This window comes from Rattus norvegicus, chromosome 7 (genome assembly GCF_036323735.1).
Source record: "Rattus norvegicus strain BN/NHsdMcwi chromosome 7, GRCr8, whole genome shotgun sequence".
In the NCBI taxonomy this organism is placed as follows: domain Eukaryota; kingdom Metazoa; phylum Chordata; class Mammalia; order Rodentia; family Muridae; genus Rattus; species Rattus norvegicus.
This window is the reverse complement of record NC_086025.1, coordinates 52,209,267-52,235,100: the sequence shown is the minus strand read 5'-3', so window position 1 is coordinate 52,235,100 and position 25,834 is coordinate 52,209,267. Positions and strand designations below refer to the sequence as shown.

The following is a 25,834-nucleotide window of genomic DNA, read 5'->3' as shown; positions in this document are numbered from 1 at the left end:
AGGCGGTGCCCTGCGCTGCCCCACCCCGCCAGGCGACTCGCACTGCTGAGCGAGCGCCGGCGACCTCCGGGACCCAGCTGGCTTCCAATATCCAGGAGCCCAGGGTTAGGGGAAGGAAGCCAAGAGGAGGTGGGATGGTCCTCTCCAACTGTAGGGGTCCCCCTGATGCCTGGCCTCTCACCATTACCAAGTCCACAAACTCAGCAGTACCAAAAGATGAAAATTTCCTTTCCTTTAGGTTGGACCGTGCGCCTCTTGACTTACAGTGCAGCCATCTGGGCTTTTGCTTATTTCCCTAAAGGTTTCAGTTCATAAATGATAACAAACGCAGAAAAGAACTTCCCAGGTTACAGTGGAGGGAAATAGTTGATAACCAAAGAGCAGGTAACAGAGTAACCCAGCTACCAGGTCAAGATAGACACACCCTCTTCCCCTTGACAAGCCCACCTCCCTTGACTGTGGGAGATTCAGAACCTGCCCAGCCAAGCTTTGGCTTTGTAAAGTTATCCCAAATAGCAAGCTGAGATTTTGAGCACAAAGTGAACTTGCAGGGTAAGGCGGGGCAAGGACTAGGGGCTGGAGCGGCACTTGCCATGATCAAAATCAGAGAGGGACCTCTGAGGCACTTTGATCTCTCCTGAGAGTTCCTGGCTCCATTTGATTCCTCTGCTGCTGGCAACAGAAATGACTACACCCAGAAGGGAAGGCAAACTTGTAGTTAGTCTCCAACGCCTTTGCTGAGTTAGATTTGGGCTACATTCTCTTAGGGTTTTTTTTTTTTTTTTTGAGAGACTGGGGCTTCAGAATCAACAGTTCTTGTGTCCCTATAGTCACAGTTCTCACGGTTGTGAAAGTTTGAGGAAAGGGTCGAAGCTAATGATTCTTGCTCATGATTGACAGGTGCTTCTAGTGCTGATTGCTCGCCTGTCTCTGGTGAACTAAGTTCTACTTGATCCCGATGGGGTTCATGCAGCCGTCAGCATTCTGTATCACAGGTGGGAAAATAGAAGCCCCAGAAAGTCATTTGGCTTAGATCACAAAGTGAGACCCAGATAATTTGGCCCCAGAGCTCATATTTTAAATTCTGTATTAGTGATAATAATAGTACTACCCTTCCATTATAAGATTGATCAATATGGTCTTGGAAAGCATGTCACCCAAAGCCAAGACTGCCCTGGAGTGCTTCAAAGTCCTGTGGTACTAAGCTTTTACATACGGGGGTTGAATGAATGGATGGGTGAATCTTGTTTTCACTGCATTTAAAATAACTTCAAATAATTAAATGACTACAGAGCAGACAAACAACCAGATTGAACTCACAAATGAAAGCATCACCTATAGGTAGGACAGTGATTAGTAAGAGGCAGAGCCTCTGTTTTCCTTCACCGAGTCTAGTCTCTTAACAGCCGAGGAGGCTCAAAGCAGCCCAGGGCACTCAAGGTCAACAGGCTGTCCTCAGAGAATGGGAACTTGAACTTTGGTTTGCCCAGCCCTGCACCAGAGCTCATGGTACTTAGAGACTCTCAGAAACTGTTATTGTGGTAGAGGCTGGGAAGATCTCACCACAGTGTGGAAGTGTACAAAAGTTTTATTATTTATGGGGTGCTGTGAAGTCACCCCATGTAACCCCTCCATATTTTGGTAGTGTGATAGGTACAGCTTCCTGTGAGCTAATACATAAATTCCTGATCCCTTAATACCCAAGATCTGGTATGGATCATTTAAACCCTTTGCCACCACTTCTAACACAGATTACAGGTTAAGAATATTTTTAAGCCTCCAATTATATAAAATATGCAGAAAGTCACAGGGGGCAGATGTGCATGCTATGCTTGGAGACAGGTTCTTCACGTCTATGTCAGTCCAGCGGGTTGCACATCATCACCAATAAATCTTACTGTGGGGAGAAAGATACTCCCTCTCAAAGTCTGGTTTTTTTTTTTTCCTTAAGCCATGCCAAGATGTATTTGGCAGAAGTCAGCTTGTTTTGGTCAGTGCTTTCAAATTAAGAGGACTCTAAAAGCGACCAGATGTTTCCGCTTGCCCTGTAACGGATTTCTTGTGCCCACAGTTTATGTTTGTATTCAGAAGTTCTCCTTCAGCTTTCCCTAGAGATGTAAATACTCTGGCTGGAAGTTAAACGTGATGATGCACACGTGCTGTCCAAAAGGAATGCAGGATTCGGCGTTTGCAAAATCTCAGGGCAGATTTATTTCTAAATACAATCTTAGAGAAAGTTTTTGTCTTCCAACCCCAATAGCAAAGTGAATGGTATGACTTATCGACTGTTATGTCTGGAGTAGGATAGGGCAAAATTAATATTCTTATTAAATTTGACAAGTATACCAATAATTTCAAAGTATATCAACCTTAAATACATTAACTTTTGTTGTTCCTGTTATTATAGCTACTTGGAAGATTTCAATTGATGCTGACCAATATTATGGACTTAGCCGAGGATAGCCTTTTGTTGATAATGATTTTGTCCTAAAAATTCAACATCTGTTGGCATTTGAAAATTCATTTTCTGAAAGGACACAGATATGAACTCAGAATTTTCATTTGACAAATGATTATATGTCTTGATCTTTAGTTAATCATCATTTTTTTGCAGATTTAATTATAGGATGATTTTTGTAATGAAAACAAACACTTAATCTGCCAGCAGAAGTTACACTGAGTTACTTGAAATGCTTCAAAGCCACACCACAGCTTCCTTTACTTTGGCTAGCCCTGTGGGAGCATAGCTACTTACTAACTGATCATTCTTAGTTTTGTTTCATTTCTCAGAGACCCTACGAGAGAACTGTCCTTTTCACTGGTTTTCTTGAGAAAGAGTCTCATGCCTGGATTGCAGCTCATGAGCTGCCTGCCTTAGACTACCCAGTGGTGGATTTCTGGGTGTGTACTAACCTATCCAAGGGGAGATTAGACTGTGTGCTGTACTATATCCTTTGACCCCCCAGAAGTTTTTGTCCTCTACTACATTCTAGAGAGTGCCCAAGTCTGTACTACAGGGAAGACTATGTTTCCCCACACAAGTAGACAAACTTCTCAGTGAAGCCCAAGGTTCCTTAATCACAGACAAATCTCCCATACTTATTTAGTCAGTTGGCTCGGAGAAAGCCCGTCATTTGTTGAACACTGGAAATAGCAAGGTATCCCAAAATTAAGATGTTTATACACATACAAGAAATTATCACCTTTAGTCAGAACACATGGTTTTTTTCCCAAGTGCATGTGCAACAGGCAGATAAAAGGGATGTGTATTTATGCCATCGTCTCTTACAGGAGAATACACTTGCTTAGAATTAGGCAAAATGTTCATTTACCTGAAGTAATTGCTGCTTTTGGGTAGCCAGATGGTGTGCACACCCATGTTCAAAGTAGGGTACCTTAATTTAGATCCAGATGGTCCGAGTGAAGGCAGAAATTTACCCAAAGTAAATGAACATTTTATTCACTTTTGAAAAGGAGACTATTTTTCTTTGACAAACTTTGATTGGGTCTATAATATGCCAAAGTGACAGAAGACAGAATAAAAATAGACATTCTCCTTCTGTAAAGGATTGTTTAGAGAGAAGCCATGATCTCTGAAAAAGTGAAAAAAAAAGTAATTATTGTGGTTCTCAAAGAGAAATGGGGGCCATTTATTTTGCCAAAATCTGTAGGATGCAACATATTTTCTTTATTGGTGGGCATATACTCCTTTGTGGTTTTATTGTACACAGTTAGATGCTTTGTATATTTATATTAACAACTAATTATGATATTAGTGCATGCTAGAAAACTGAGCATGTTGTTTTGATGTTGAAGAAGCCTCTGTCCTTCAACTCACTTTGGTGAGTTTCTCATAACTAAGTGGGGGTATAGATGACCCCTTCTCCTTCTCTAGAAGGTTATAAACTGAAAAATGGAGAGAAAAATCTATCTGTCTGTCTGTCTGTCTATCTATTTACCTATCTATCATCTATCTATCTATCTATCTATCTATCTATCTATCTATCTATCTATCTATCTATCTATCTATCCTATCTATTCCTGTCAGACACACATAGCCATTTGGTTAAACTGAATCCAGGTTTAACCAAATTTTGTTCATAATTCAAAGTGCTCTCCATAAGGCAACAACAACAACAGCAGCAGCAACAACAACAACAACAACAGCAACGTCCTAGTCGGTAAATAATCATTCATTCTTATAGAAAAAGTCTCGCATCCAGTCTGTATTTTTGTTTATTTATTTATTTATTTTGGTAATACCATCTCATTTGAATACCTTGATTTGTGGGAGAGTGCCTGGTTCCTTTGAAAAAGTTAAATTAGTAAATTAGTTGGGATTTGGTTTTTGTTGATTCAGCGCAGCTTGGGACAGATCCTATCTGTTGAGGATCTCTCTCAAATGAGAGTAGATCTGTTATTGACTCCTCCAGTAGTTACTTGGTTCATACAATGTATTGTTTCTTTTAACCAACTTTTACTAATTTATGTGTGTGTGTGTGTGTGTGTGTGTGTGTGTGTGTGTGTGTGTGTGTGTGTGTACGGCACAGGACTCAGCGCTTCAAGTCTGGTTTCAAAGAGTAATACAAAATCAGTAAGAGACAGCAATTCACTTTTAAAACTTCAATGTGCCACCCTCTGTAACTGGGCCATTCCTCCTTGTCCTTACGTTTACACCACCCCAGCAGCAACGACCCTCATTCGTTCCTCCCAGCATAGCCACTGCTGCCGTCCTCACTCTCAGCCCCATGTCATTATTATTCTCTTCATTTCTTATATGATCTTGCCTGTTTTTATTTTATCTTATTTTTGTTAGTTTTTCAAGGCTCTCACCATCTCGGTTTCCAGCACTGGAGAGTCTGGGAAAATTCAAGGATGAAAAATTACTCCTTTCTCTCCTTGCTTATCCAAACAGTCTCACAAGATTCATGAACAGGCACAGATGGATGATGATGGCCGGAACGTAGAAGTAGTGAGGGGCTGGGTGGGGTGCAGGGACTGGGTGGGGTGCAGGGGCTGTGGGGTACAGGGGCCAGGCTTCCTGCCCTCTCCACCTCTAGGCCTTGGTGTGCCTGAAAAGTCCTGACTTGGGGAGGCTCCATTGTCAATGTGCAGGAAGGGTGTGCCTGAGTCTACCTAGTGTGCACTACGCCCAGGATAATACTTTACTGTAACGGTCTAGACCTTTTCTTATGAAAAGGGAACAAATAAACAAACATCAGTCAGAGGAATTGAAAAAGTATCATTTTAATATTAATATTATTATTATTATTTGATATTGTTGTTCTGCTGTGGAGAAAGAGTGTGTGTGTGTGTGTGTGTGTGTGTGTGTGTGTGTGTGTGTGTGCCTGTCTGTCTGTCTGTCTGTCTGTTTAGTAAAGTTACTCTCTTCAAGCAGGGGCTCCTCAACCTGCCTACTTGACTTGGTGTCCTACCTCTGCTATTGATCCCTTCTTTGACCTCGGGTAGTTTCCCATTGTTTTTTGTTTGGGGTCCTCCTCTGGAAACTGTGGATAAAGAAACCGTTTAATAGAGTTGTTGCAACAAGTGTGTGGACGCTGGAAGTCATGTCTGACAGTTTGTAAGAACTGTGGATAGTAAACGTTATTGAACCATTTTCATGTTCAGCAATCTGCTATGCAGGCTGGTACCCAGGACTGATGGTTTTCCTTTGGGGTTTTTCCACCCTGTGGGTATTCGGGGGTAAAGGTCACAGTGAAAGAATGGCCACGGTGTTCTTTCCTCTGCCTGCTGTTTGCTTTGTAACCCAAGCAGAGTTCAAGGAGGCAACATGATGAGGAAGAATCGAAGCCTTGCCCCAATAGGAGAAGAGTGACAAGAAAAACTGTAGTAGTGTTTCATGGAGATGACAGAAACCCAGGCTGAGATCAAATCTTGTGATCTAGAGAGGACCAAGGGGGCAAAACGATTGTTTAACAGAAGAAAAGCAAAACTCTTTCTTTATGGCGCGGCAGCCAGCCAGCAGCCACCAAGCACAGAAGTCTCAGTGCAGTGCCATTATAGGAAGCAGACAAATGCTAACTATCGAGCACTGGGTCTCAGGCTTACGTATTGCTCCCAAGACTTCGTGTGGCTTTTGACAGTAGCAGTGGTTTATGGCACTCACACAGTGCTTTGCCTCTTTCCAATCTACAACTGAGTGAATCTCAGACACTAACTTTATTTATTCTTATAAAAACCTATTCTGAGGACTTGGCCAAGGAATCTTAGTGCATTGTAGTACTCTTCATCAATGCCAACCCAGTACTCAGTACTCGATTTTGATAAGAGTATTTAGTACTACATAAACGGGAAAGCAATTACGAGTATTATGCTCTGTTTTTATAACACGAATTATTCACATATGCACCACTTCCTACATACATATTGCTGGCATTATTGCATTATGTTTTTAGTTTACTGAAATGGTTATTTAAAAAATAGACTACACGCTTGCTCAGAGCATTGAATATTCAGCAGGAGTGCTTCCCTTCCGAAGTGGCAGAGGTTTAATGACTCATTGAAGTACATAAAAACACACAGTCTAAACAAAGACCCATTTTGGCTTAAAATGTTTTGTCATTGAGTAACAATTTGCATTTTGATTAACAACCTAAACTTGAAATGGTACTCGTGCAACTTTTGTGACCTTGTCAGTTGGCGGACTCTCAAAGGGCACGTGAGGCTTCTAAGACCAGGTGACAGAGCAGTCACAGTGGTGAGCGGTGACTGACTTGGGTTGGCGGCTTTTGTGACTGACCTTGAACTCTTGTGACACTGGAATGCAGTAGCGGTTGCTATAGAAATGACTGTTGGGGGGCTGGAGAGAAGGCTTAGTGGTTAAGAGCACTGTCTGCTGTTCCAGGGGACCGGGGTTCAATTCCTAGCACCCACATAGCAGCTCACTGTAACTCCTGTTCTCTGACACCCTCCTGAAGGCATACCAGTGGGCAAGCATCTATTCACATGAGGTTTAAAAAGTGAATAAATCTTAAAAATATCCTTTCCCTGCATGATATGTGCTGAGCACATAGATGAGGCCCGAATGACAACCTTGCAACTGTGCGCTGTCGTCGTGCGTGGAGTTCTCTGGGTTGTGTTGGATTGTAATTGAAAAGTCATGAATCAATCTTCATGCTAAGTGTTATGCAAATGCTAGCGTTCTCTGCATATTTTACCTTTATGAAAAAGGCAAACCGAAAATAATGGAGCAGAAACTGTTTTGTATCACATACTGTAATTTGTTGGCAATATCAACCAACGTTAATGCATTGCCTCTGCTAAATGTTATTATAATGACTTGACACAAGTAGCTTGCCTGGCGAACTTCCGCAGGAATAAGAAATCAATTCTTTGTACCCTTCGAAGGCAACGCAGAGATCTGAGCCCTCCCTCTTATGTCAAAATGTCAAATAGACAAATTGTTGAGAAAAATCAAATAATTTGTTTTAGATAGCCGAGAATTAAAATACATGCATGCTGCTTACATTTTTCTAGTTATGCTAAAGTGATATTCTTGGAATGACACTTCTAGACTGTCTCTTTGGGGAGTGGCATTTTTTATGCTAATAAGCAGATTCATTAAAAGATAAAAATGACATTTTTTTAAAAAAATGGAGATCGAGAGGAAAATAGACAATGAGACACTTGTCCTTGTCTTCTTTTCTTTTGTTTTTCTTTTTGCTCTTTTTATGTGAGTACACGTTTGTGTGTGTATGTCTCTGTGTCTATGTGTATGTAAGTGTGTAGGTGTGTGTGTGTGTGTGTGTGCGTGTGTGTATGAGTACAATGTGTGTGTCTCCTACCCATGCTGTTTTTAAAAGTGGTTTTATATGTTAATTAATTTCTTGTGTTTCTCATGCTTGGCATTCTGCCACTACCTCAAACTCACCTCAAATTAACTCAGGGACCAAAAATCATTATTTTCTTTTCTAAACCAACCCTTTCTAGAAAGCCCCTTTGATGTTTTAAATGACAGAGAGCAAGAAGTCTCCTTTTCCCCCAATTGAAGATGATCATGAAATGTACACAGTGGAGATGAAATTATGTTTCTAAAAATCCTACAGGTACTGCTCTCGGTTGAGGGCGTCTGTCTGAAACTGGTCCTGACTGTCAGAGAAGAGAAATATCAGGGTGAGGTCAGTGAGAGGTAGACACTGAAGCTCGATAGGACCAGAGCCTGAAGAACAGTAGCAGCTCCACATACGTGTCGAACTCTTTCTAAAAGGACTTTTTTTGTGTTCACTATGGTCCGCTTACGATCCATTCACTTCTGATCTTTAAACTTCATCCAAGTTCTCAGGACAATCCTCATGCTCCTTTACCCAGAAAGACTTGGAGTAATTGGGGCTTTTCGTTCCCAGCTGAGGTCTCTTTACTCCAGAGAAAAGCGTCAGTGTTCAGAGCTTTGATCCTCTGAACCCAGGACAGAAGATTCCACTGGCTGTAGTGGGAAGGCAAATAAAATGCCTGTAATGTCAAGGCCAAGAAGACCTGTCTAAGAAAATACAACTTCATATGTTTTCCTTGTTTGCCTTAGGTTTCGGTGTAATACCTGTTTAAGTTTGTATTTAGATATAGTGTCATGGTTGACGCTCCTTACAGAAAAAATAAAAGCCATATATATTTCTCTTTTTTCTCCCAAACTTTGAATTGATTGAGAGGAGCAAACACTTTGGAGACCATGCACCATCTATTTACTGGCAGTGAAATTTATTGTTTTTTAAAAAGAAAAATCCATTATTTGGGGACTTTTTATTTCTAGTTCTCTAGTTATGAGATCTTGAATATAGAAAAGACTTTAAATGCAACCCAGCCTAGCTGGCTTTCTTTACCAAGGGACCTCTTTTGATTTTCCTAAATACTGAATTAAAATTCAATCGCAAGCATCCTCAGGTGCCAGACTGTGAAATTGGTATTTCCTCATTTAGACATTATCAGAATATATGGTGGCCCTCTTTGCATAGATATATTCTGTGTGTATGAATTCATTAAGAATATTAATTACAGGAAAAAGCTGCTGGATGATCTTGATAGCTCTTTTCAACCCTGACTTAAAGGGCTACCACCCCTATCAATATTTACCAAGTAAGGCAAAAAAAGGCTGCACAACGTGTTTCCTGTGCATAAATATCTGTATTATTAATTTTGTATGGGCTAAGATGTACTTAGATCTTTACGTTTAATAAATTCCTACCCTTTATTTACTTAATGCCAAAGACATCTTTTACTTTTTAATGAAAAGTGGATACATTTTCATTATAGTGTCTTTGATGATGCATTCTTACAGATTTGTTTTTCTGTTACTCTCAGTTTTCCTTCTCCTTCTCCCTCCCTCCCTCCCCCTCCCTCCATCCCCCCTCCCTCCCCCTCCCTCCCTCCATCCCTCTGTCTCTCTGTGTATGTGTCTGCACTTGTACACACACATTTAATTTGATTATAAAGACTTTACGAACAAATGACTGTGTCTTCTTAAAAATAATCCAAGTACCCAGTACAGTGAGACGTTTCACACAGAAGAATACATCTATTTATTCAAAGATTGAAACTGAAGTTCTCAGATACTTGAGTGCAAAAAGGAAGTATTTCTTCTCACATATGCAATTCTACCGTATCTTTGAAATAGCCCCAGGAGAGAAAAACTAAGCCCTGTAGTTTTTTTTTCTTTTTAATTAATAAGCTGGAAGATAAGATTTTCAAGCACTATGTGATATAAAGTGTGGGAAGTGAGTGCATTTTAACATAAAGGTGCTGGCATGACATCGTGCAGAACTGTATTACCATCAGCAGAACATACCCAGAAAGGAGTTATGATCCACCTACATTTTCAAAGGATATTCATAATTACCTAGAGTTGAATTCAACCACTTTATAAGATAAAAATTAATTTTATTTGCTTTTAGAATGTATTTAGTTTTTATTTAGATAGAGACTATGTGAATTCTAGGCCTAGCTTTGGTATAATTGCCTGTGTGTCTATGGGTGTACATTTTTATTTTAGCAATTTATAGGAGTGGAATAATTTATTTCTAATATTTCTTCCACCTTTAATCCTTTGTTTGTATGAAGATTTATAACTAAAACTTCTTTCCCACATATTATTGCATTTTATCATTTTGGCAGTTTAGTGAGAAAGGCCAAGAAAACAATATTTTCTTTTTTACTAATGGGAAAATAAGTCTGGGCAGTTAAATGACTTAGCCAGGTCTGGTATGTGGAAGCCTAGTGCTATTTGAAAGAAACTTTCAACCCTTCCTAAACAATCAATTTAAAAAACCCTTCCTTTAGCTTTATTTCAAAAGTGAAACTTTAAGATGTATAAATGGTAGTAAGTTTGGACTCCATACTTTTAAAAACGGTGTGAATATTTACACCTCATGGTTTTCCCTGAGATAGCCAGTAAGATCTGATAGCTATGGCAACATATAGAGATTGGATAGTAAGTCAAACTCAGGATGCTCTCAAGTAGTGACGGCCAACATCTTCCTGTATTACATGCAGAGACTCAGCTGTAAAGCCACGTTTGAGTTCTATAGGAAAGAATATCATGCAATATTGGCCACATATACTCTGAGCTATAGGGTAGGGCATGGTGATGATCTACTTAGAGAAGAAAGAACCTTTGAACGAAAAATCTTGAGAACTTATTAATGTCTTATGAAGTGTCTCATGCTGACGTGCGTTACAGAAAATCTCATAGCCAAACTCTTCAGCTTTTATTATGTTATTTCTTAATTATAGGAATGTTCCTAAGGTACTTAAGTGTCTTCCATTTGTAACTGTAGACTATGAAAGCATGTTGAAGTGTCCTCTAATTAGTTTTAAGGAAATACAGCCGTATCAGAAAACTTGTATGTATTTGATGTATATGTGCTTGTCTTTACATATTTATGTTATATACATGTGTGTATGTATGTATGTATTATGTATGTATCATAATAGTTTGCCATGACATACGAGGAACACATTCTTTTTTTATTGGATTTTTTAATTTACATTTCAAATATTATTCCCTTTCCCAGTTTCCCATTCATAACACCCTATGCCATCCCCCCTCACCCTTCTTCTATGAGGGTGTTCCCCGCCCCCAACTACCCACACCTTCTTTCCTCCTTGTCTTGACATTCCCCTACACTGGGAGGTCCAGCTTTGGCAGGTCCAAGGGCTTCTCCTTCCACTGGTGCCCAACAAGGCCTTCCTCTGCTACATATGCAGCTGGAGCCATGGGTCTGTCCATGCGTACTCTTTGGGTAGTGGTTTAGGAGGAACACATTCTAAGACCCTCAGTGAATGCCTGAAGTCATAGCTAGTCCTGAGCACTATATATACTATATTTGTTCCAGTGTGTACACATCTATGATAAAATTTAATTTCTATGTTAGAAATACTAAGAGATTAACAGCTAGCCATAAAATAAAGCATTCCAATACAATACTGTAATAAAAAGTGTATAAATATGGTCTCACCTTACCACAGATCTCAAATTCCATCATGCCAGAGTAATTTTTCTGGACTTCAGCTGATGTGGGTAACATAAACTCACCCCCCCCCGCCCCAGAAAGAAAACTGACAAAACAAACCAAGCAAACAAGACAAATCCATGTATAAGATGAACCATTCTTCTAAAAGTCATCAGTCTCCAGACTGTGCATTTTAACTGTAAATCACGGAGGTAAGGAAGGGTGAAGGTCTTGTGAGCCCGTGATGGCTGCCCTTTGCCTGCCTGCTGTAGCTCTTCACAGCGATGGGGATTTACACCCTTTTATCCCCCCATTTGAGCTTTAAAATACTTTTGAAGTTAGACTTGAGCATTTCTTTATTTGGAGGAAGTTTTTAGAATCATTAAAATTGGCATGGGTAAAAGAAATTTTGGAGCCAGAATCCACACCAAGATTTAATGGTTTTCAAAGCCATTTATTTTGCCATAGGTGGATCTCATGATTTCAATTTTTAGGGTATGGATATTTCCCAGTGAGAGCCTGCAAGCATTCCCTGCCATTTGAGGACAGCATTTAGATCTCAGTTTTATTATCTGTATATGCTGCATGCCCTAGGCTTCAGGGAGGAATGTGATATACACAATAACAGAGCCATTATTCCTCAGTGTTTGCCAATGTGCCTGCGAGTTGTTTCTCTGTAGAGTGTAGTTGTTTCATCCAACAAGTACGGCTCGGGTTTATCCAGTTTACTTTAACAGAGACAAAAACTTCCCTAAAGAACCTTTATTTTTAGGGCAGTACATTATACATTTTTTATGTTATTCACAAATGAAAGCACAATTCAGAAAAATGTATATTTTCAGATTAATCAAAATATGCCATGCGAGGTATGCAATGGGGGCCATTTCTTGAATGGAAGCAATACATGTAACTGGTATGTCATCTTCTCCTTTTTGTTTCTCTTCCAGATTCCTCGGTGTTACTCAGTTTTCACCTACACATGCCAGGAAGGCATTTCCATGTTTTGATGAACCAATCTACAAGGCCACTTTCAAAATCAGCATCAAACATCAAGCAACCTATTTGTCTCTCTCCAACATGCCCGTGGAAACATCTGTGTTTGAGGAAGATGGATGGGTAACAGATCACTTTTCACAGACCCCTCTCATGTCCACATATTATTTAGCCTGGGCGATTTGCAACTTCACATACAGAGAAACTACTACCAAGAGTGGGGTTGTAGTAAGTATTTTCAGCCTAATGATGTTTGCATAATGTACACCCTGTAAAGTAACCTGATTTCTAGGATAAGAGGCATTGCTCGTAGTGTCTTCACACCTGACAAACCAAAGTCTTTAGCTATCGGAGGTTAAATGTAATCCTCGTTTCCAAGTTAAACAGGAACTATTTCCCCACCCCGCTAACACTCTATTTTCTATTCCTCTACCCATCCTTATCCCCTGTTTTCCTGGGTGCATTTTCTGGGTATGCCTAAAACAATTCTTGCCTTTTCAAGAATTGATTCCTATTGCTTCTTTCTATTAATGATTTCTCGCGAATGTATAGAAAACGTGACAAATGATACAATGGACTCCACATGCTTAGTAGCCATATCTGAGGAGGAAGAAAATCATATATAACAGAATTAAAGTCCCTGAACATTAATTCTCGACCTCACTGCCTTGCCCTCTCCATGAGGAACCCACTTGGTATTTGTCCTTTCCATGAAAATTTTTGTTCAGTTCTTATATGTCTTAGTTAGGGTTTCTATTATTGTGAAGGGATGCCATGACTATGGAAACTCTTAATAAGGAAAATATTCAGTTGGGGCCGGCTTACAGTTTCAGAGGTTTAGTCCATTATTGTCTTTGTGGGAAGCATGGCAGCATGCAGGCAGACCTGGTGCTGGAGAAGGAGCCAAGAGTTCTACATCTGGATCAATAGTCAACAGGTAGTGACACTGGGTCTGGCTTGAACATTTGAAACCTCAATCCCATCCCCTGTGACACACTTCCTCCAACAAGGCCACACCTCTTTTTTTCATTTTTATTAAATTGGGTATTTCTTATTTACATTTCTAATGTTATTCCCTTTCCCAGCTTCCTGTTCATCAGCCCACTAACCCTCCCCCTCCCCTTCTATATGAGTGTTCCCTTCCCACCCACCCCCCACTACCACCTCCCATCACCACCCCCCCAACAATCCCCTACACTGGGGGTCCATAGTGCCACTTGCTAGGAGCCCAAGGGGGCTATTTTCCTTCAAACCACCACATTGTATATGCTTACATTTGCTTATAATACTTAGCATATTTTAAAAATCCAAGAAACTTTAGTATAGCTGTTAACCTACATTGTGTGCTTATTTCATTTACTCTTCGTAGGTAATGTGAGGTACTGCAGGGATTGTCTGCACTAAATTTATGACAAATATTCAGTGGCTTACTTTGCTGCCCTCTTTAGTGACATCAGCATGTTCTAAGCATGTTCCTACTGCGCTGTGCCATGAAAGACTAAGCCATTGTGAATGAACAATTTCTTTCTCACTTCAATTTCTTTCACAATAGCTATGCATCTATTTTAAATTTCACATCAATTATAAAAGCACTGTGTTTCTCCTTTTCCCACAAGAGTAGTTGGGTTTAAATAGAGTGAATAAACTTTCCAGGGTTAAAAAAACCCACAAGTCAAATCTCTTAGTTTGTCCTTAAGGTTTAGGCTTTCTCTCCTGTATCCAGGGACTCTTTTACCATTTGACCTGTGTGCCTTTGAGAGAATTCACCTTGCAGTCTTCTCCATCACATAGCTCCTACATTCCATTTTCCTTGAACACAACACGATAAGTGAATAGAAAGTTATGTTTTTAATCTGTAGAGATTCATAGCTCTATAATAACCTAAATTTTGAAAAATAGTTTTGGCTACAGAATTTTTCCTCACTGTTCCTTTTAATTGAAAATCACTGTGGAGCCTGCTTTAAAAAAGTAAAATCTGCTTGCATACAAAATTAATGCCATTATAGAAAAACTACAGCGTGAATTCATCTGTGTAATCATTAAAATAATACCCTTAATGCTGAGTGTAGAGGCCTAGCCGGCATGTTAGTCTTTCGGACTTACAATAATTTGAAATGTTGAATTCCTCTGATGCTTGTTGGTTTCTGCTACGGACACTTCAAGGCTGTATTCCTTGGACCACAGGAAAGGACACAAAGGAACATGAACACATCTCATCTCCTTATGTGTCTTCAAAAGTTGATGACTGACTCTCGGTGGCTTAGCTAGCATAAAGTACCCTAGAAGTGCTTCTGCCTAGTATGTTTTCTTTAGAGGACCTTAAAAGTATCCTCAACCCCACATAACCATGTGTGCTGCTGTGATCCCTTTGTAAAACCACTCAAGGTTTTTAGATGTGACTTTGTATTCTTAAGAATCTCTAAGTTGTCAGTAAACACTTTTTACACTTACACTTCGTAATTTTAATGTGGAAAAGATAAAGCATTGGTAGCAGAGAACGTTGTAAAGTTCAGCTGAAAGAAAAATTCAGACTGTATAATCTAAAAATACCACAATCAGTAAAAAGAAAAACAGAACGGCCATAGGGAGCCCTTGTTTATCAACTGTGGAAATACAGTTTGAAACTCCACTCTCTTTTTCTGTCACCCCTTTGAAATCCAATCTGTTTTTCTTCTCACTGACTTTCCCCTTTATTACTGCAGGGCATGTGGGAATGGCATTTCTCAACCCTTAGCATCTGGAACGAGAAGAGATTTCGCTCTAGCATCTTGGTTGTGGGATGGTCTGGGGAGGTCCAGGTGGTCATATCCACTGAGAAGCTGCAGCAGTTTTGTTTGAGCTGTGAGGAAGGAAATTGAGAAGCAGATTAATAACAAGGAGCTGACTCTCACAGTGGCCTGGATTCGAATACTACAGCAAGCCTCGTCACCATCATCATCTGCATTGAAAACTGCCTAAACTTTGTATAACACTGGTTGAAATAATTACAAACAGGAATCTAAGATGCCCCCCTCTTGTATGGGGGTTGCCAATGCAAATTAGATATTTAATCCTAGTCTCCAAATGCATTGCGTTTATCCATTTCTAAAACAGCTTAACATTTTTTTTCTAAATAGTAGTTAATGTTTTCGAATTGAGAGGTTGCACATAAAATAACTTCTGGCTTCTCTTGAAGAATTGAAAGATCTTATAACATTTGACTCACATCTGTTTTCTGTAGTACTTGGTCATTCCTTTTCTTCTCCAACAGACATTTATGGGCCAGATATCAGATACTGTTGTACACTGTGGTCATCCTGCAGAAAATAGTAAAACCCTAGTTGCTTCTAGGGATCTTGTGTTCTAATGAGAAGCAGCAGCATTCACACATGTAGCATGTATGGTGGTGATTGACGCCTAAATTAGGCGATTAGCAGTCAATTTACATTTGCCATTTATTTCTCTTGGCAACAGTCTTCAGATCAGTTGTGTTCTTTTGTGCTCAGTTTGTTTCAGAGTTGTAGAATACCTCCTGCAATCCTGTATACAGTGAGATTTTAGCCTTAATCTGGGAGCACAATTCAGGAGGATAATCAGGCACTGCACCTAAGGAGAACACAGTCACCAATATGAATTAGTACCACTAGTATTCATTAATTGTCCAGTAGGAGGAAAAAAATCCAAAGCCCATTGGAAGACAAAGAAATTGCTAACAATTGCAGTATAGGGATGTGTCTCATGAAGGAGAATGGAGTAATATTCTGAATGATGACTTGGTCTTAGGGAAGAAGATGTTATGTGCATGCTGTGCTTAGTTGGGGAAATGTTATCAGGGGAAGATATAGAGGTAGGAAGTCTGTATGGAAATTAGTGTGGGAGAATGACTACAGATGGGGTTTTATCATCAGATTTATCTGTTCCTGGATTCTTGCCTTGCTCCTCCATGACTTAATTCATTATTTAATCTCTCCCTTTTCTAGTTTTCTTGTTTGGGAACTGAAAGTATGTCTTCTTCCTTTACTGTGCTATTTTCATTCCTGTCTTGGCAAAACAAGCTACTATAAGATGGGTTTCCCTTATATGACGGTTTTATTATGTCAATAGTAATGTTCGTGGTATGGAGTTGAAGCACACAGTGGGAACAACTTGTCTTTGCTTAGTGTTGTCTGGCTCTCAGATGGGGCAACATGATGTCTTGCCTCTTAGAGTCAGGGACAGAATCACCTGAGCTGGTATTTGAAGGTTTATTATTTGTGTCCTGAGAGGTCAGCTGGAGCTGTGGGCCATGGCATTGGCGTGTGGTGTCTGCATGACCCAGAATTGCTTAAAAATATGGCAGCATTAGAGAGATTCAATTTCTTACATGATAGTTGATAATACTGTTTCAGTTAGGGCTTCTAGTGCTGGGAAGGAAAGGGTTTATATGGATCACGTATCCAGAGTTCTAGTCTATTGAGGGAAACCAAGGCAGGAACTCAAATTGAACAGGAACCCAAATGCAAGAACTCACACAGCAGATAAGAAGGACTATTACTTACTGGCTACCTTCTCATATTTGCTCACCCTGCTTTCTTACAGAACCCTGGACAGCCCTGGTGGTACTACCATCTATATCAATGGTAGCCTCTTCTGTATCAATTACCAATCAAGAAAATGTTCCACAGACTTTTCTATAGCCCAGTCTGATGGAGACATGGTCTCAACTGTGGTTCCTTACTCAAAGATGACTCTAGCCTGTGTCACAGTTGACACAAAATTATCCAGGACAAAACATCAAAAGTAAATGTCCTAATTAGCTATGTGAGAGCTGTATGGTGTTGTTTCTGATGTCAGACTTTATTATTGCTGTGCACAGTGTTTTTCAGAAATGAGTTACTAATGGTAGTCTAGGCTCAACAGAAGCATGCATGCCTGCCAGCGCTTGAAGGAAGGAATACTGATATTTTTTGGTCTTGTTTCAAAATTAACAGTCTACACTCTCTGTTCATGAATTACATCTAGCCCACACACATAGAATATATACCCTATAATGGGCATCATCCTGTTAATACCATCACAATTATATTTCAGATCCACAATCTTACAAGCTGGCTGAGACCCAGGCACAGACAAGGTCACTCAGATTGACTTCTTGGGCAGATCCCTTCTCACCCTGAAGACCTGTTTTGAAGAAAATCAAGTAGTTCATTCTTCTTCCATATCCTACAACCCAGAGGCACTGTAAGGTTAGAACATGATTGTAGTAGCCATTTGTATTGCAGAACAGAAAATGACAGGAAACCCCAGTAGTCAATGTCCTGAAGCAAGCCCGAAATCCAACTGGTTAGTCTTACCAATTCTTCAGCGAGGTCTCAGTGCTGTTCCCTGTGAGTTGTTTTCTGGGCATTTAACATCATCCTCTGGGCTTTTAATTTTGCCTTTGAAGAATTTCTTTTCCAAATACTGAATAGCTTGTATTTACAACAGGATAACCTCAGCTCCATTCTTCTATGGGCAAAACTGAATTCCACAAGCTCTGTAACTTTACTGCTAAGCAAGTATACTTATGAAAATCATTATTGGATTTTAATCAATCAGGCTATATCCATTCTCTCAGACAAGACTAAACCCATAGATGTCTTTAAGATAAACCTTTTCTGTGTAGAGGCTTTGTGGAATAAAGATTCTCATATACTCATTATTTAACACAGGGAATTCATGAGACATGCCTTTATAATTTTTGTAAAGACACTTCTCTTTGAGAAAGCCTTGGGGTACTACTTCAAGAGGATCTGAGGGCTTAGAGAACAGTGGCTCTTGCTTTAGCCTCAGGCTGTGTTTCATGAGGGTGATCTATATTATTATTATTTTCTTGAAAACTGTTCTTTACTTTGATAATCTTCCATCTAATGAGGCTAAAAAAGAGAGAGAGAAACTGTTTAAATTAGCTCTTTTCTACTTCTAAATTATTGTTAAGATTAGACAGTTAATTCTTAATTTTACGTCATCTCTTTTTATAAAACTCAAAGCTAGTGAGAAGAATCAGGTACTGCGTTCACGTTTTTTTGCTAAAAAAATTTTAGTTCTGTAGATGCATTCCATATTTTCCTTGGTACTTAAGATAACCAAGCAGCAATCATTTCTTGTAGTGTATAACAAAAGCCATTCTTTATTCTGCTTATTTTTTCTGCTTATTTTTTATATGTATTATGGTATATACATATGTGTGTGTGTGTGTGTGTGTACTTGCGGTCAAGTATATGTGCAGATTTATTCATCCATATGTGCACACATTGGGGGCACAAATTGTTGAATATTTTCCTCTATTGTTCATTTTTTTTGACAGATAGGCACTCTCACTGCACCTGGAGATTATCATCTCACCTAGAATGTTTGGCCAGTGAACCCTTGGGATACGCCTGTCTCTGAAAACCAGACATTTATAATACCTGGCTTTTATGTGGTTGTTATGGATCTGAATTAAGGTTTTCATGCTATCATAGGAACCATTTTGCCCAGTGAACTATCTACCCAGCTTCTAAAAACACTCACTATAAAAAAAAAAAACACTCACTGTAAGTATCCTTTGAGTCCTTGCTAACCACCTCTCTGAGGTCCACAGGCTTCTGCTCACCCCTCCCATTTCCAGGGTTTGCCAATTGTTGTACACTCTCTAGTCCCAAAGTAATGCTTCATGTTTCTAAATTTTTTTATGAAAAGGTTTTAGTTCCAAAATTGGTTCAAGTTAATACTGCTGATTTGGATATCATTCTAAGAATTAGCAATAAAATAATTCTGCTCATTGATTCTGAGTCAAGAGTTAAAAAAAAAATACTGAGTCCATAATGACTTATCCCTGTTTCACAGGGTCTGGGGGTTTGGCTCATTTCCTGGGTCTATCTTAAGAGCTGGGGTCAGAGCAAGAGCGTCTCTACTAAGTGTCTCTACTTAATGTTGACGGTCATGGAATCTCAAGTTAGAGTTTACATATGGGCTATTTACTCTTCATTTCTCCACGACGCTAACCTGTAGGCACTGAGGCAGATGGCCTCATGTTGGTGGACTAGTTAATTGTGACTCCAGCTTTCCCAAGAGGTTACATGATCCACTTGTTCTATTATTAATGATTTTATTGATTACATTCACTACCATCTTCTTTATCTTCTTTTCTTTTTGCAAGATGGGCTGAATGCTCTGTCTGACTCATTCTAAGAATTTGAACAGTGTTGCTTCTGTGTGGTATGTGAGCCAGTAGTCATTTGCCTCATTTTCTAGGGGAAGTAGCACATGGTGTCTTTCAATGGGAATAGTGTCACAGAATTTGAAGCTCCCTTTTAAGACTATCACAGTTGTTATTGACCTTATAAGAGGTAAGTATATAAAACCATAATTTTAGTACTTAACATAGTACTCATTCTCATTTAAATAGATGACATTCAGATATCTTAAAAGGGAGATGTGGTACCTAAATTTGAGTGGCATGTTGAAGCCAAGTTGTAGAAGAACTTGATGCTGGTTAAATTTTTAACATTTCACTTCGTCAACAGAAAGAGACACTGGAAAGTTAAAAGCTCAGGTCATGATATTATTAGACTATTAGATAATTATAAGCTATTATATTTACTGTGTATTATTAGATAATCTCCATGCACACAATGTGCAATATATGTTGTTAGGAGGAGACTGGAACCTAGAGTACTTTAAACAAAGACAGATTGGAGTACAGTAGCAGTTAGAGTTGAATGTGGATACAGTTGGAAGTAGATAAGACATAATAAATGTGAAAGACATTTGAAGGGAGGAAATAGTAGAACTTGGTGAGGGACATGAAATAGGAAAAAGAGACCTTGGAGAAGCCACAGATCAAATAATCAAGAATGACTGTAACCTACGCTACAGATTCACTGTGTTTAATTTTTATTTTTGACATTATAATATAATTATAACTTTTCTCCATTTCCTTTCCTCCATCGAAACCCTCTCATATTCCTCTCCCCTCTCCCATTCAAATTAATGGCCTCTTTTATGTAAATTTTTATTGCATATGTGTATGTTTGCATATGCATATGCATATATGTATATATTCATAAATATAACCTATTCAATGTATGTAATGTTATTTGTATGTATGTTTTCTGAGCTGACAGTTTGGTGCTGTGGAACCAATTGGCATGCTCTTTCCTTGAAAATCATCATGGCAACAAAAGCATTTTTGTTCTCTAAAACTAAGCTTTTAGAAACATGATTTATAGGCTAACGTATTTACTCTATTAAAAATGATTGTGTAGCCTGGATTGGTGGCTCATACCTTTAATCCCAGCATTCAGGAGTCAGAGGCAGGTAGATCCCTGAGTTCAAGGACTGTCTGGTCTATAGAATAAGTTCCAGGATAGCCAGGGCTACACAGAGAAACCCTGTTTCAAAAACACCAAAATCCAAACCAACCAACCAACCAACCAACCAACCAACCAACCAACCAATTAAAAAAGTAGCAAAACAAAATAAAACAAAGTAGCAAACCTAACAAATGTGTAAAAGTTTTTTTGTGTGTGCTTGTGTGTGTGTGTGTGTGCTTGTGTGTGTGTGTTATCAGCAAGCAACAAAATAAGATCAAGTAAGAAGGAAAAATATATTAGAAATAGATTGGAGAATACTCTCTCTCTCTCTCTCTCTCTCTCTCTCTCTGTCTGTCTCTTTCTCTCTTGTTTTGGCCTTGAACCTGTTACTGAATTTATCCTTTAACTCTCTGTACTGTGCTCCTGAGTGCTGGGATTACAATCTGACCTGCTATTTTGTCTCTTTCTGGGGACAGACTCCCTTGCGTTTTTTTGGTTTATATGCTCTAAGTTTGTGTGTTTTCCATATTGCTGTGTCATTAAGGGATACTTATTAATTCTAAAACTCATGGTGACTATATTAATTGCCTTTGCCTGCACCAGATAACCAACTGCAGATGTTGCTTATAGAGTACCCTGTGGCAAATAGGGACATTAATATCTTCTTCAATAAAAAAGGAAATTCCTAGTGAAGGTTGTTTGGCTACCAATATATTATACTTGCCCAAAATCTGAAGTTTAGTTTTTATTGTTTAGACTGACAAAAACCAGAAGGTATATATAACATGTTTGTACACATGTATATATCTATGAATGGATATGCATGTTCAAATAATGCACATTTCTGATGCTCATTCTTCTACTGCAGGATTCTGACTATACATTTCAAATGTGGGATTGCCATTCTGTGTAGTTTTCTGGCAAAAACAAAATTGGGATTTTATGCTGTATGTAACCTAAGCATATATTGTAGTGGACTTAAAATATTAGGAGCTCTGTTGTCATTGGACATTCTGGTTTGATTGCATTACAAATGTAATAATAGCCCATAGAGAAAGGAAAAGAAATAGTAACAAAGGAGTTGAACTACAACCTATTTAGGAACCTTAGGCAATGCTTTCTGCCCACGCCAGGAGAGTTAATCCTTCCTTGGTACTCTTAGAATAGTTTGTTTGCTCATGTCTTATAGGCATTGTTCTGCTGTCTGTCACTTTATCTAGTGGCCTGGGTTGCTTCTCTAGAAGGTATTTTTACTGACCTTTGTAGGATCAGCAGTTCCTATTTTATGTCTAAGATGGCATGTTCTCAGTAGAATTCTACTAGATATCCAAATAATGGATTTCTTGAGAGATGTCACAATGTCAAGGGTTTCCAAGACCTTTTTATTAGGTTAAAATGTGGGACCTGAAAATTCCCTAGGAGCAATTCTTATAAATATTGAAATTTAAAGAGTAAATGATGAAAGACAGGTGTATCGCCCATAGGGAGCTCTGCAGGGAAATGTCAACCAATAGCCTGAGGAAACAGAGTTGAGATGCAGAAGAGGAAAAGGATCCATTCCTGACTGTAGGTTCTGGAGAAAATAGTATGAGGCAAAAGGGATGAGGTAGATCATAGCACTCAGAAAGGCGGTAATCATTGCTTTCTATGCAAGGAAACTAAGTCAAAGTACTATGATCAGCCAGTGAGAGCTTGGACTCACATAATGGGTGGGTTTGTACTGACTGAGTGACGTGAAGTCACATGCATGTCTATCTTGGGACTATGACATAGATCACTTCTCCTAGATGAGAGAGATTGCTGATTCAGATTTGGGTAATCCAGTGAGGTCTGCAGCAACATGGGCAGGTTATATAGGTAGGTGTTGAGTTTGAACCTTTAAAAAAATAAGGAGATAGTACTGATGAACTTTTAAACATTTCATTAGTGCAGTAGAAGCAGAGCCAGTAGCCTCTATTAAGGGATAAATTCACAGGGGAAAAATGGATGCAATACATATGCATGGATATAGAACTACTTGGAGAATCCATCTCACTCCAGTGAAAGTCGCTGTCACCAAAAAAGAAAAAACAAATGTCAGCAAAGGGGGACACTATTCACAGCTGGTGGAAATGGACTCAGGACATCAGTATGGCAGTTCCTCACAAAACTAAAAATAGCAATACCATATGACCCAGCTACACAATTCCTGTATGGACCTGAAAGTTTCCAGGTCTTATCACAGAAATGCGTGCATATTCATGAATATTAATATGCTAGTCACAATACCTAGGAAATGGAACATGCCTAGATGTTTACCAACATATGAATGGATAAAGAATATACTTAATGGAATTTTACTTAAATCCTGACATTTGCATGATAATGCATAAAACTGGAAATGAGCAGGTTAAGTATCTTAAGGCAGGCTGAGAAAGACAGTCAACATATTTTCTTTCATATAAGTATTCTATAGTGTGTGTGTGTGTGTGTGTGTGTGTGTGTGTGTGTTATAAAACTAGAAAGGGAGCCATGACGGAGGGAGAAAAGACTTAAGGTAAGGATGGGATAAAGACAGAAGATAAAATAAAATGCATGTGGCATAAGGGCAGAAGAGGGACTATTGTGTGGAGAAAAGGTGCGAGCAAGATCAGTTAAGGGGATTATGGCAGAGAGAGGGATAAGGGAATGAACGGGTAAGGACAAAGTATGTGTAAAACGCCACAACGAAGTAAATTATCTTGTGTGCTAACCTAAAAAAAAGACATTTCTAATTTTTTTTTGCAAAATTTCCATTAAATCCCAAGAGAAGAAATATGGAGTAGGCCAGAGATTTGCTTAAAGATGAACACCATTGAAAACATCAGGTGCGTTTACATGGGAGGCAGAGTGGTAGTCTGCAGGGTTGTGTTAATAACAGAGGAAGGAGACCATAGCGGCTGAATCTAGTTAATGGAGAGGGTTTAGATTTTCCAGCCCCAAGGTTTCCAGGGGATCATAGTGTAATGGAGTGTGCCTCAGCAAATCTCTATTCCCTGCTGACTGGCTTGGGTTGATGGTGGATTCAGTGATAGATGTTAATGGGTTTTGTTATACAATCCACTATTTATCAAATGCCCGGAGGTGTAAGAATCTATATATGAAGTAGAAGCCCAGGGACAGCCTAGTAAAAAGGCACAGTAACCGTCTGCACAGACACGTTGGGTGGTAAGCAGCGTCCACTGCTGTAGCAGAGTCATACTTGATAATGCGTGTGATAGGCTCTCTGTCGCTTAGCCACGTATGTTTCTGTCTCTGTAAAGAGATGGGACAGAGTTCTGGTTGCCTCCCTTTTCCTTCAGTTTCCCTGGAAAGACTTCGAGTGACTGCACCTTATTGCCTCTTAAATCAGGTCCTGGCAAGTTAAGATTAAATTAATTTTACATAATCTAATGATACAAAACTCCCCCTCCATTTGCTACTCTCCCACTGTGATTGACTTGCTATTATTTTTGAATTACTCTTTTTGCTAGCTATTTAGGGCATTTACTTTGAAGGGCTGTTTTGGACAAGCCTTTACGAGTTGAAGGAGTTAGAGTGTTGTACTCTACTGAGGAAGCGTAGGGTGAGGAATGAGATTGGGCATTTTATTCAGAAGTCAGATCATGAAGGATTTATACATTCTGTTAAGGAACGTTGATTTTATCCTTTAGTTGAGAGAGACATTAAAGGGTCAGAGCTTGGATAGTCTTCTTATCATACTGGGAGCTTTCTCTAGAGGTATGAGGGTCATCAATTTCATCACTGTTGCCCAAAGAGTCCCCCTCATTTCATTTTGTTGTTCTTGTTATTTGTTGACTCTGATCTGTTTAATTGTTTGGTTAGGGAAAAACCTGCTCAAAATTTCAAAGATTGAAGTGGCTACCCACAGATAAAGAATACGTCATTTAGATCTTTGCTGGTGCGAATTAGAGCCAAATCCTTGTTTCTTGGAAGACTTGTCTCTGGACAATGTTCTGGTTTTCTTTCTACTGCTCTGGCAAAAGCCTGACCAAAACCAACGTGAGGAGGAAAGCATTTATTTGTCTTACAGGCTACAGACTAACATTAAGGGAAGTCATGGGAAATCAAGATAGCATCTTGAAATAGAAACAAGAGAGGAATCCTGTCTACTGGCTTACTCTGAAGCTCACATTCACTATCATTTGTATACATCCTAGGCACCCCCTGATCAGAGATGGTACCATCTACAGTGGGCTGAGCTCTCCCAGATCAACCAGCCACCAACAATACACCCAACAGATATGCCCACAGAGAAATCTAATAGAGGTCATTTTTCAACAGTGCTTTTTTCCTCCCAGGTGTGTCAAGTTGACAACCAAAATTAACTGTTACAATGACTGTGGTTATGTTCCAAATGAGGAGGAAAGCAATCACATATTAAGGTTGTTGTCACTCAAGCCTAATTGATTCTTACAGGATTATTGTTAAAATTCAGATACCCCAATATACCTTTGAGATACATTAATGCTTCTGGGAGTTGGACTTATAGCTATGAAATTGAAATATATCTTCTGAAGAATCCTGGAAGTCCTTTGTACTCTGATGATTGTGCTCAATATTCAGAGTGGAAGGAGGAGATATTAAAAGTACTAATAGTACTATTGGTACTTAGCCACTGCCACCTACTTAATGTTCGGCTTCCTTATCAAACCAGATGGTGGAAGAAACCTCACGAGGTCTGTTCTATGCTGCTGTTTCTTGATTAGGCTTAATTTGGAGAGGAAATGGTGAATGTAGGAAACCAAACACTATCTGTATGCAGTTTTCACATGGCACTGAAGATTGTTTCACTATCTCTCTCAAAACCACGGAAAAAGATTTTTTATTTACTTCAAAAGCAGATAACGCTGCTATGTTTAATATCAAAAGGCTACATTTAACAAAAACGGTCATAATTAAGGAGATCAAAGAGAAAACAACAGTCTGTGCGAATGCCTGAGAAGTTCACACAGATGTAGGACTGAGGACGTCTCTGATTGTGTAATACCTACTGTCTTCGGTGGGTATCGCATAGCCTTCTTTAATAAGAGGCTTACTAGCTTATTACAGATAATCATGCTGCTGCAC

The 25,834-nt window shown here is 39.2% G+C and overlaps 1 protein-coding gene across 3 annotated transcripts in view; it reads left to right on the top strand.

Moving 5' to 3' along the window:
• Positions 1-25,834, top strand: part of Trhde (thyrotropin-releasing hormone degrading enzyme) — a 407,371-nt gene that overhangs the window by 1,743 nt on the left and 379,794 nt on the right. For all 3 annotated transcript variants that reach the window (XM_039079684.2, NM_001108991.2, XM_039079685.2), the window contains exon 2: positions 12,407-12,680. In XM_039079684.2, coding sequence (XP_038935612.1) covers positions 12,407-12,680 — 274 coding nt within the window. The remainder of the gene's footprint in view (positions 1-12,406; positions 12,681-25,834) is intronic.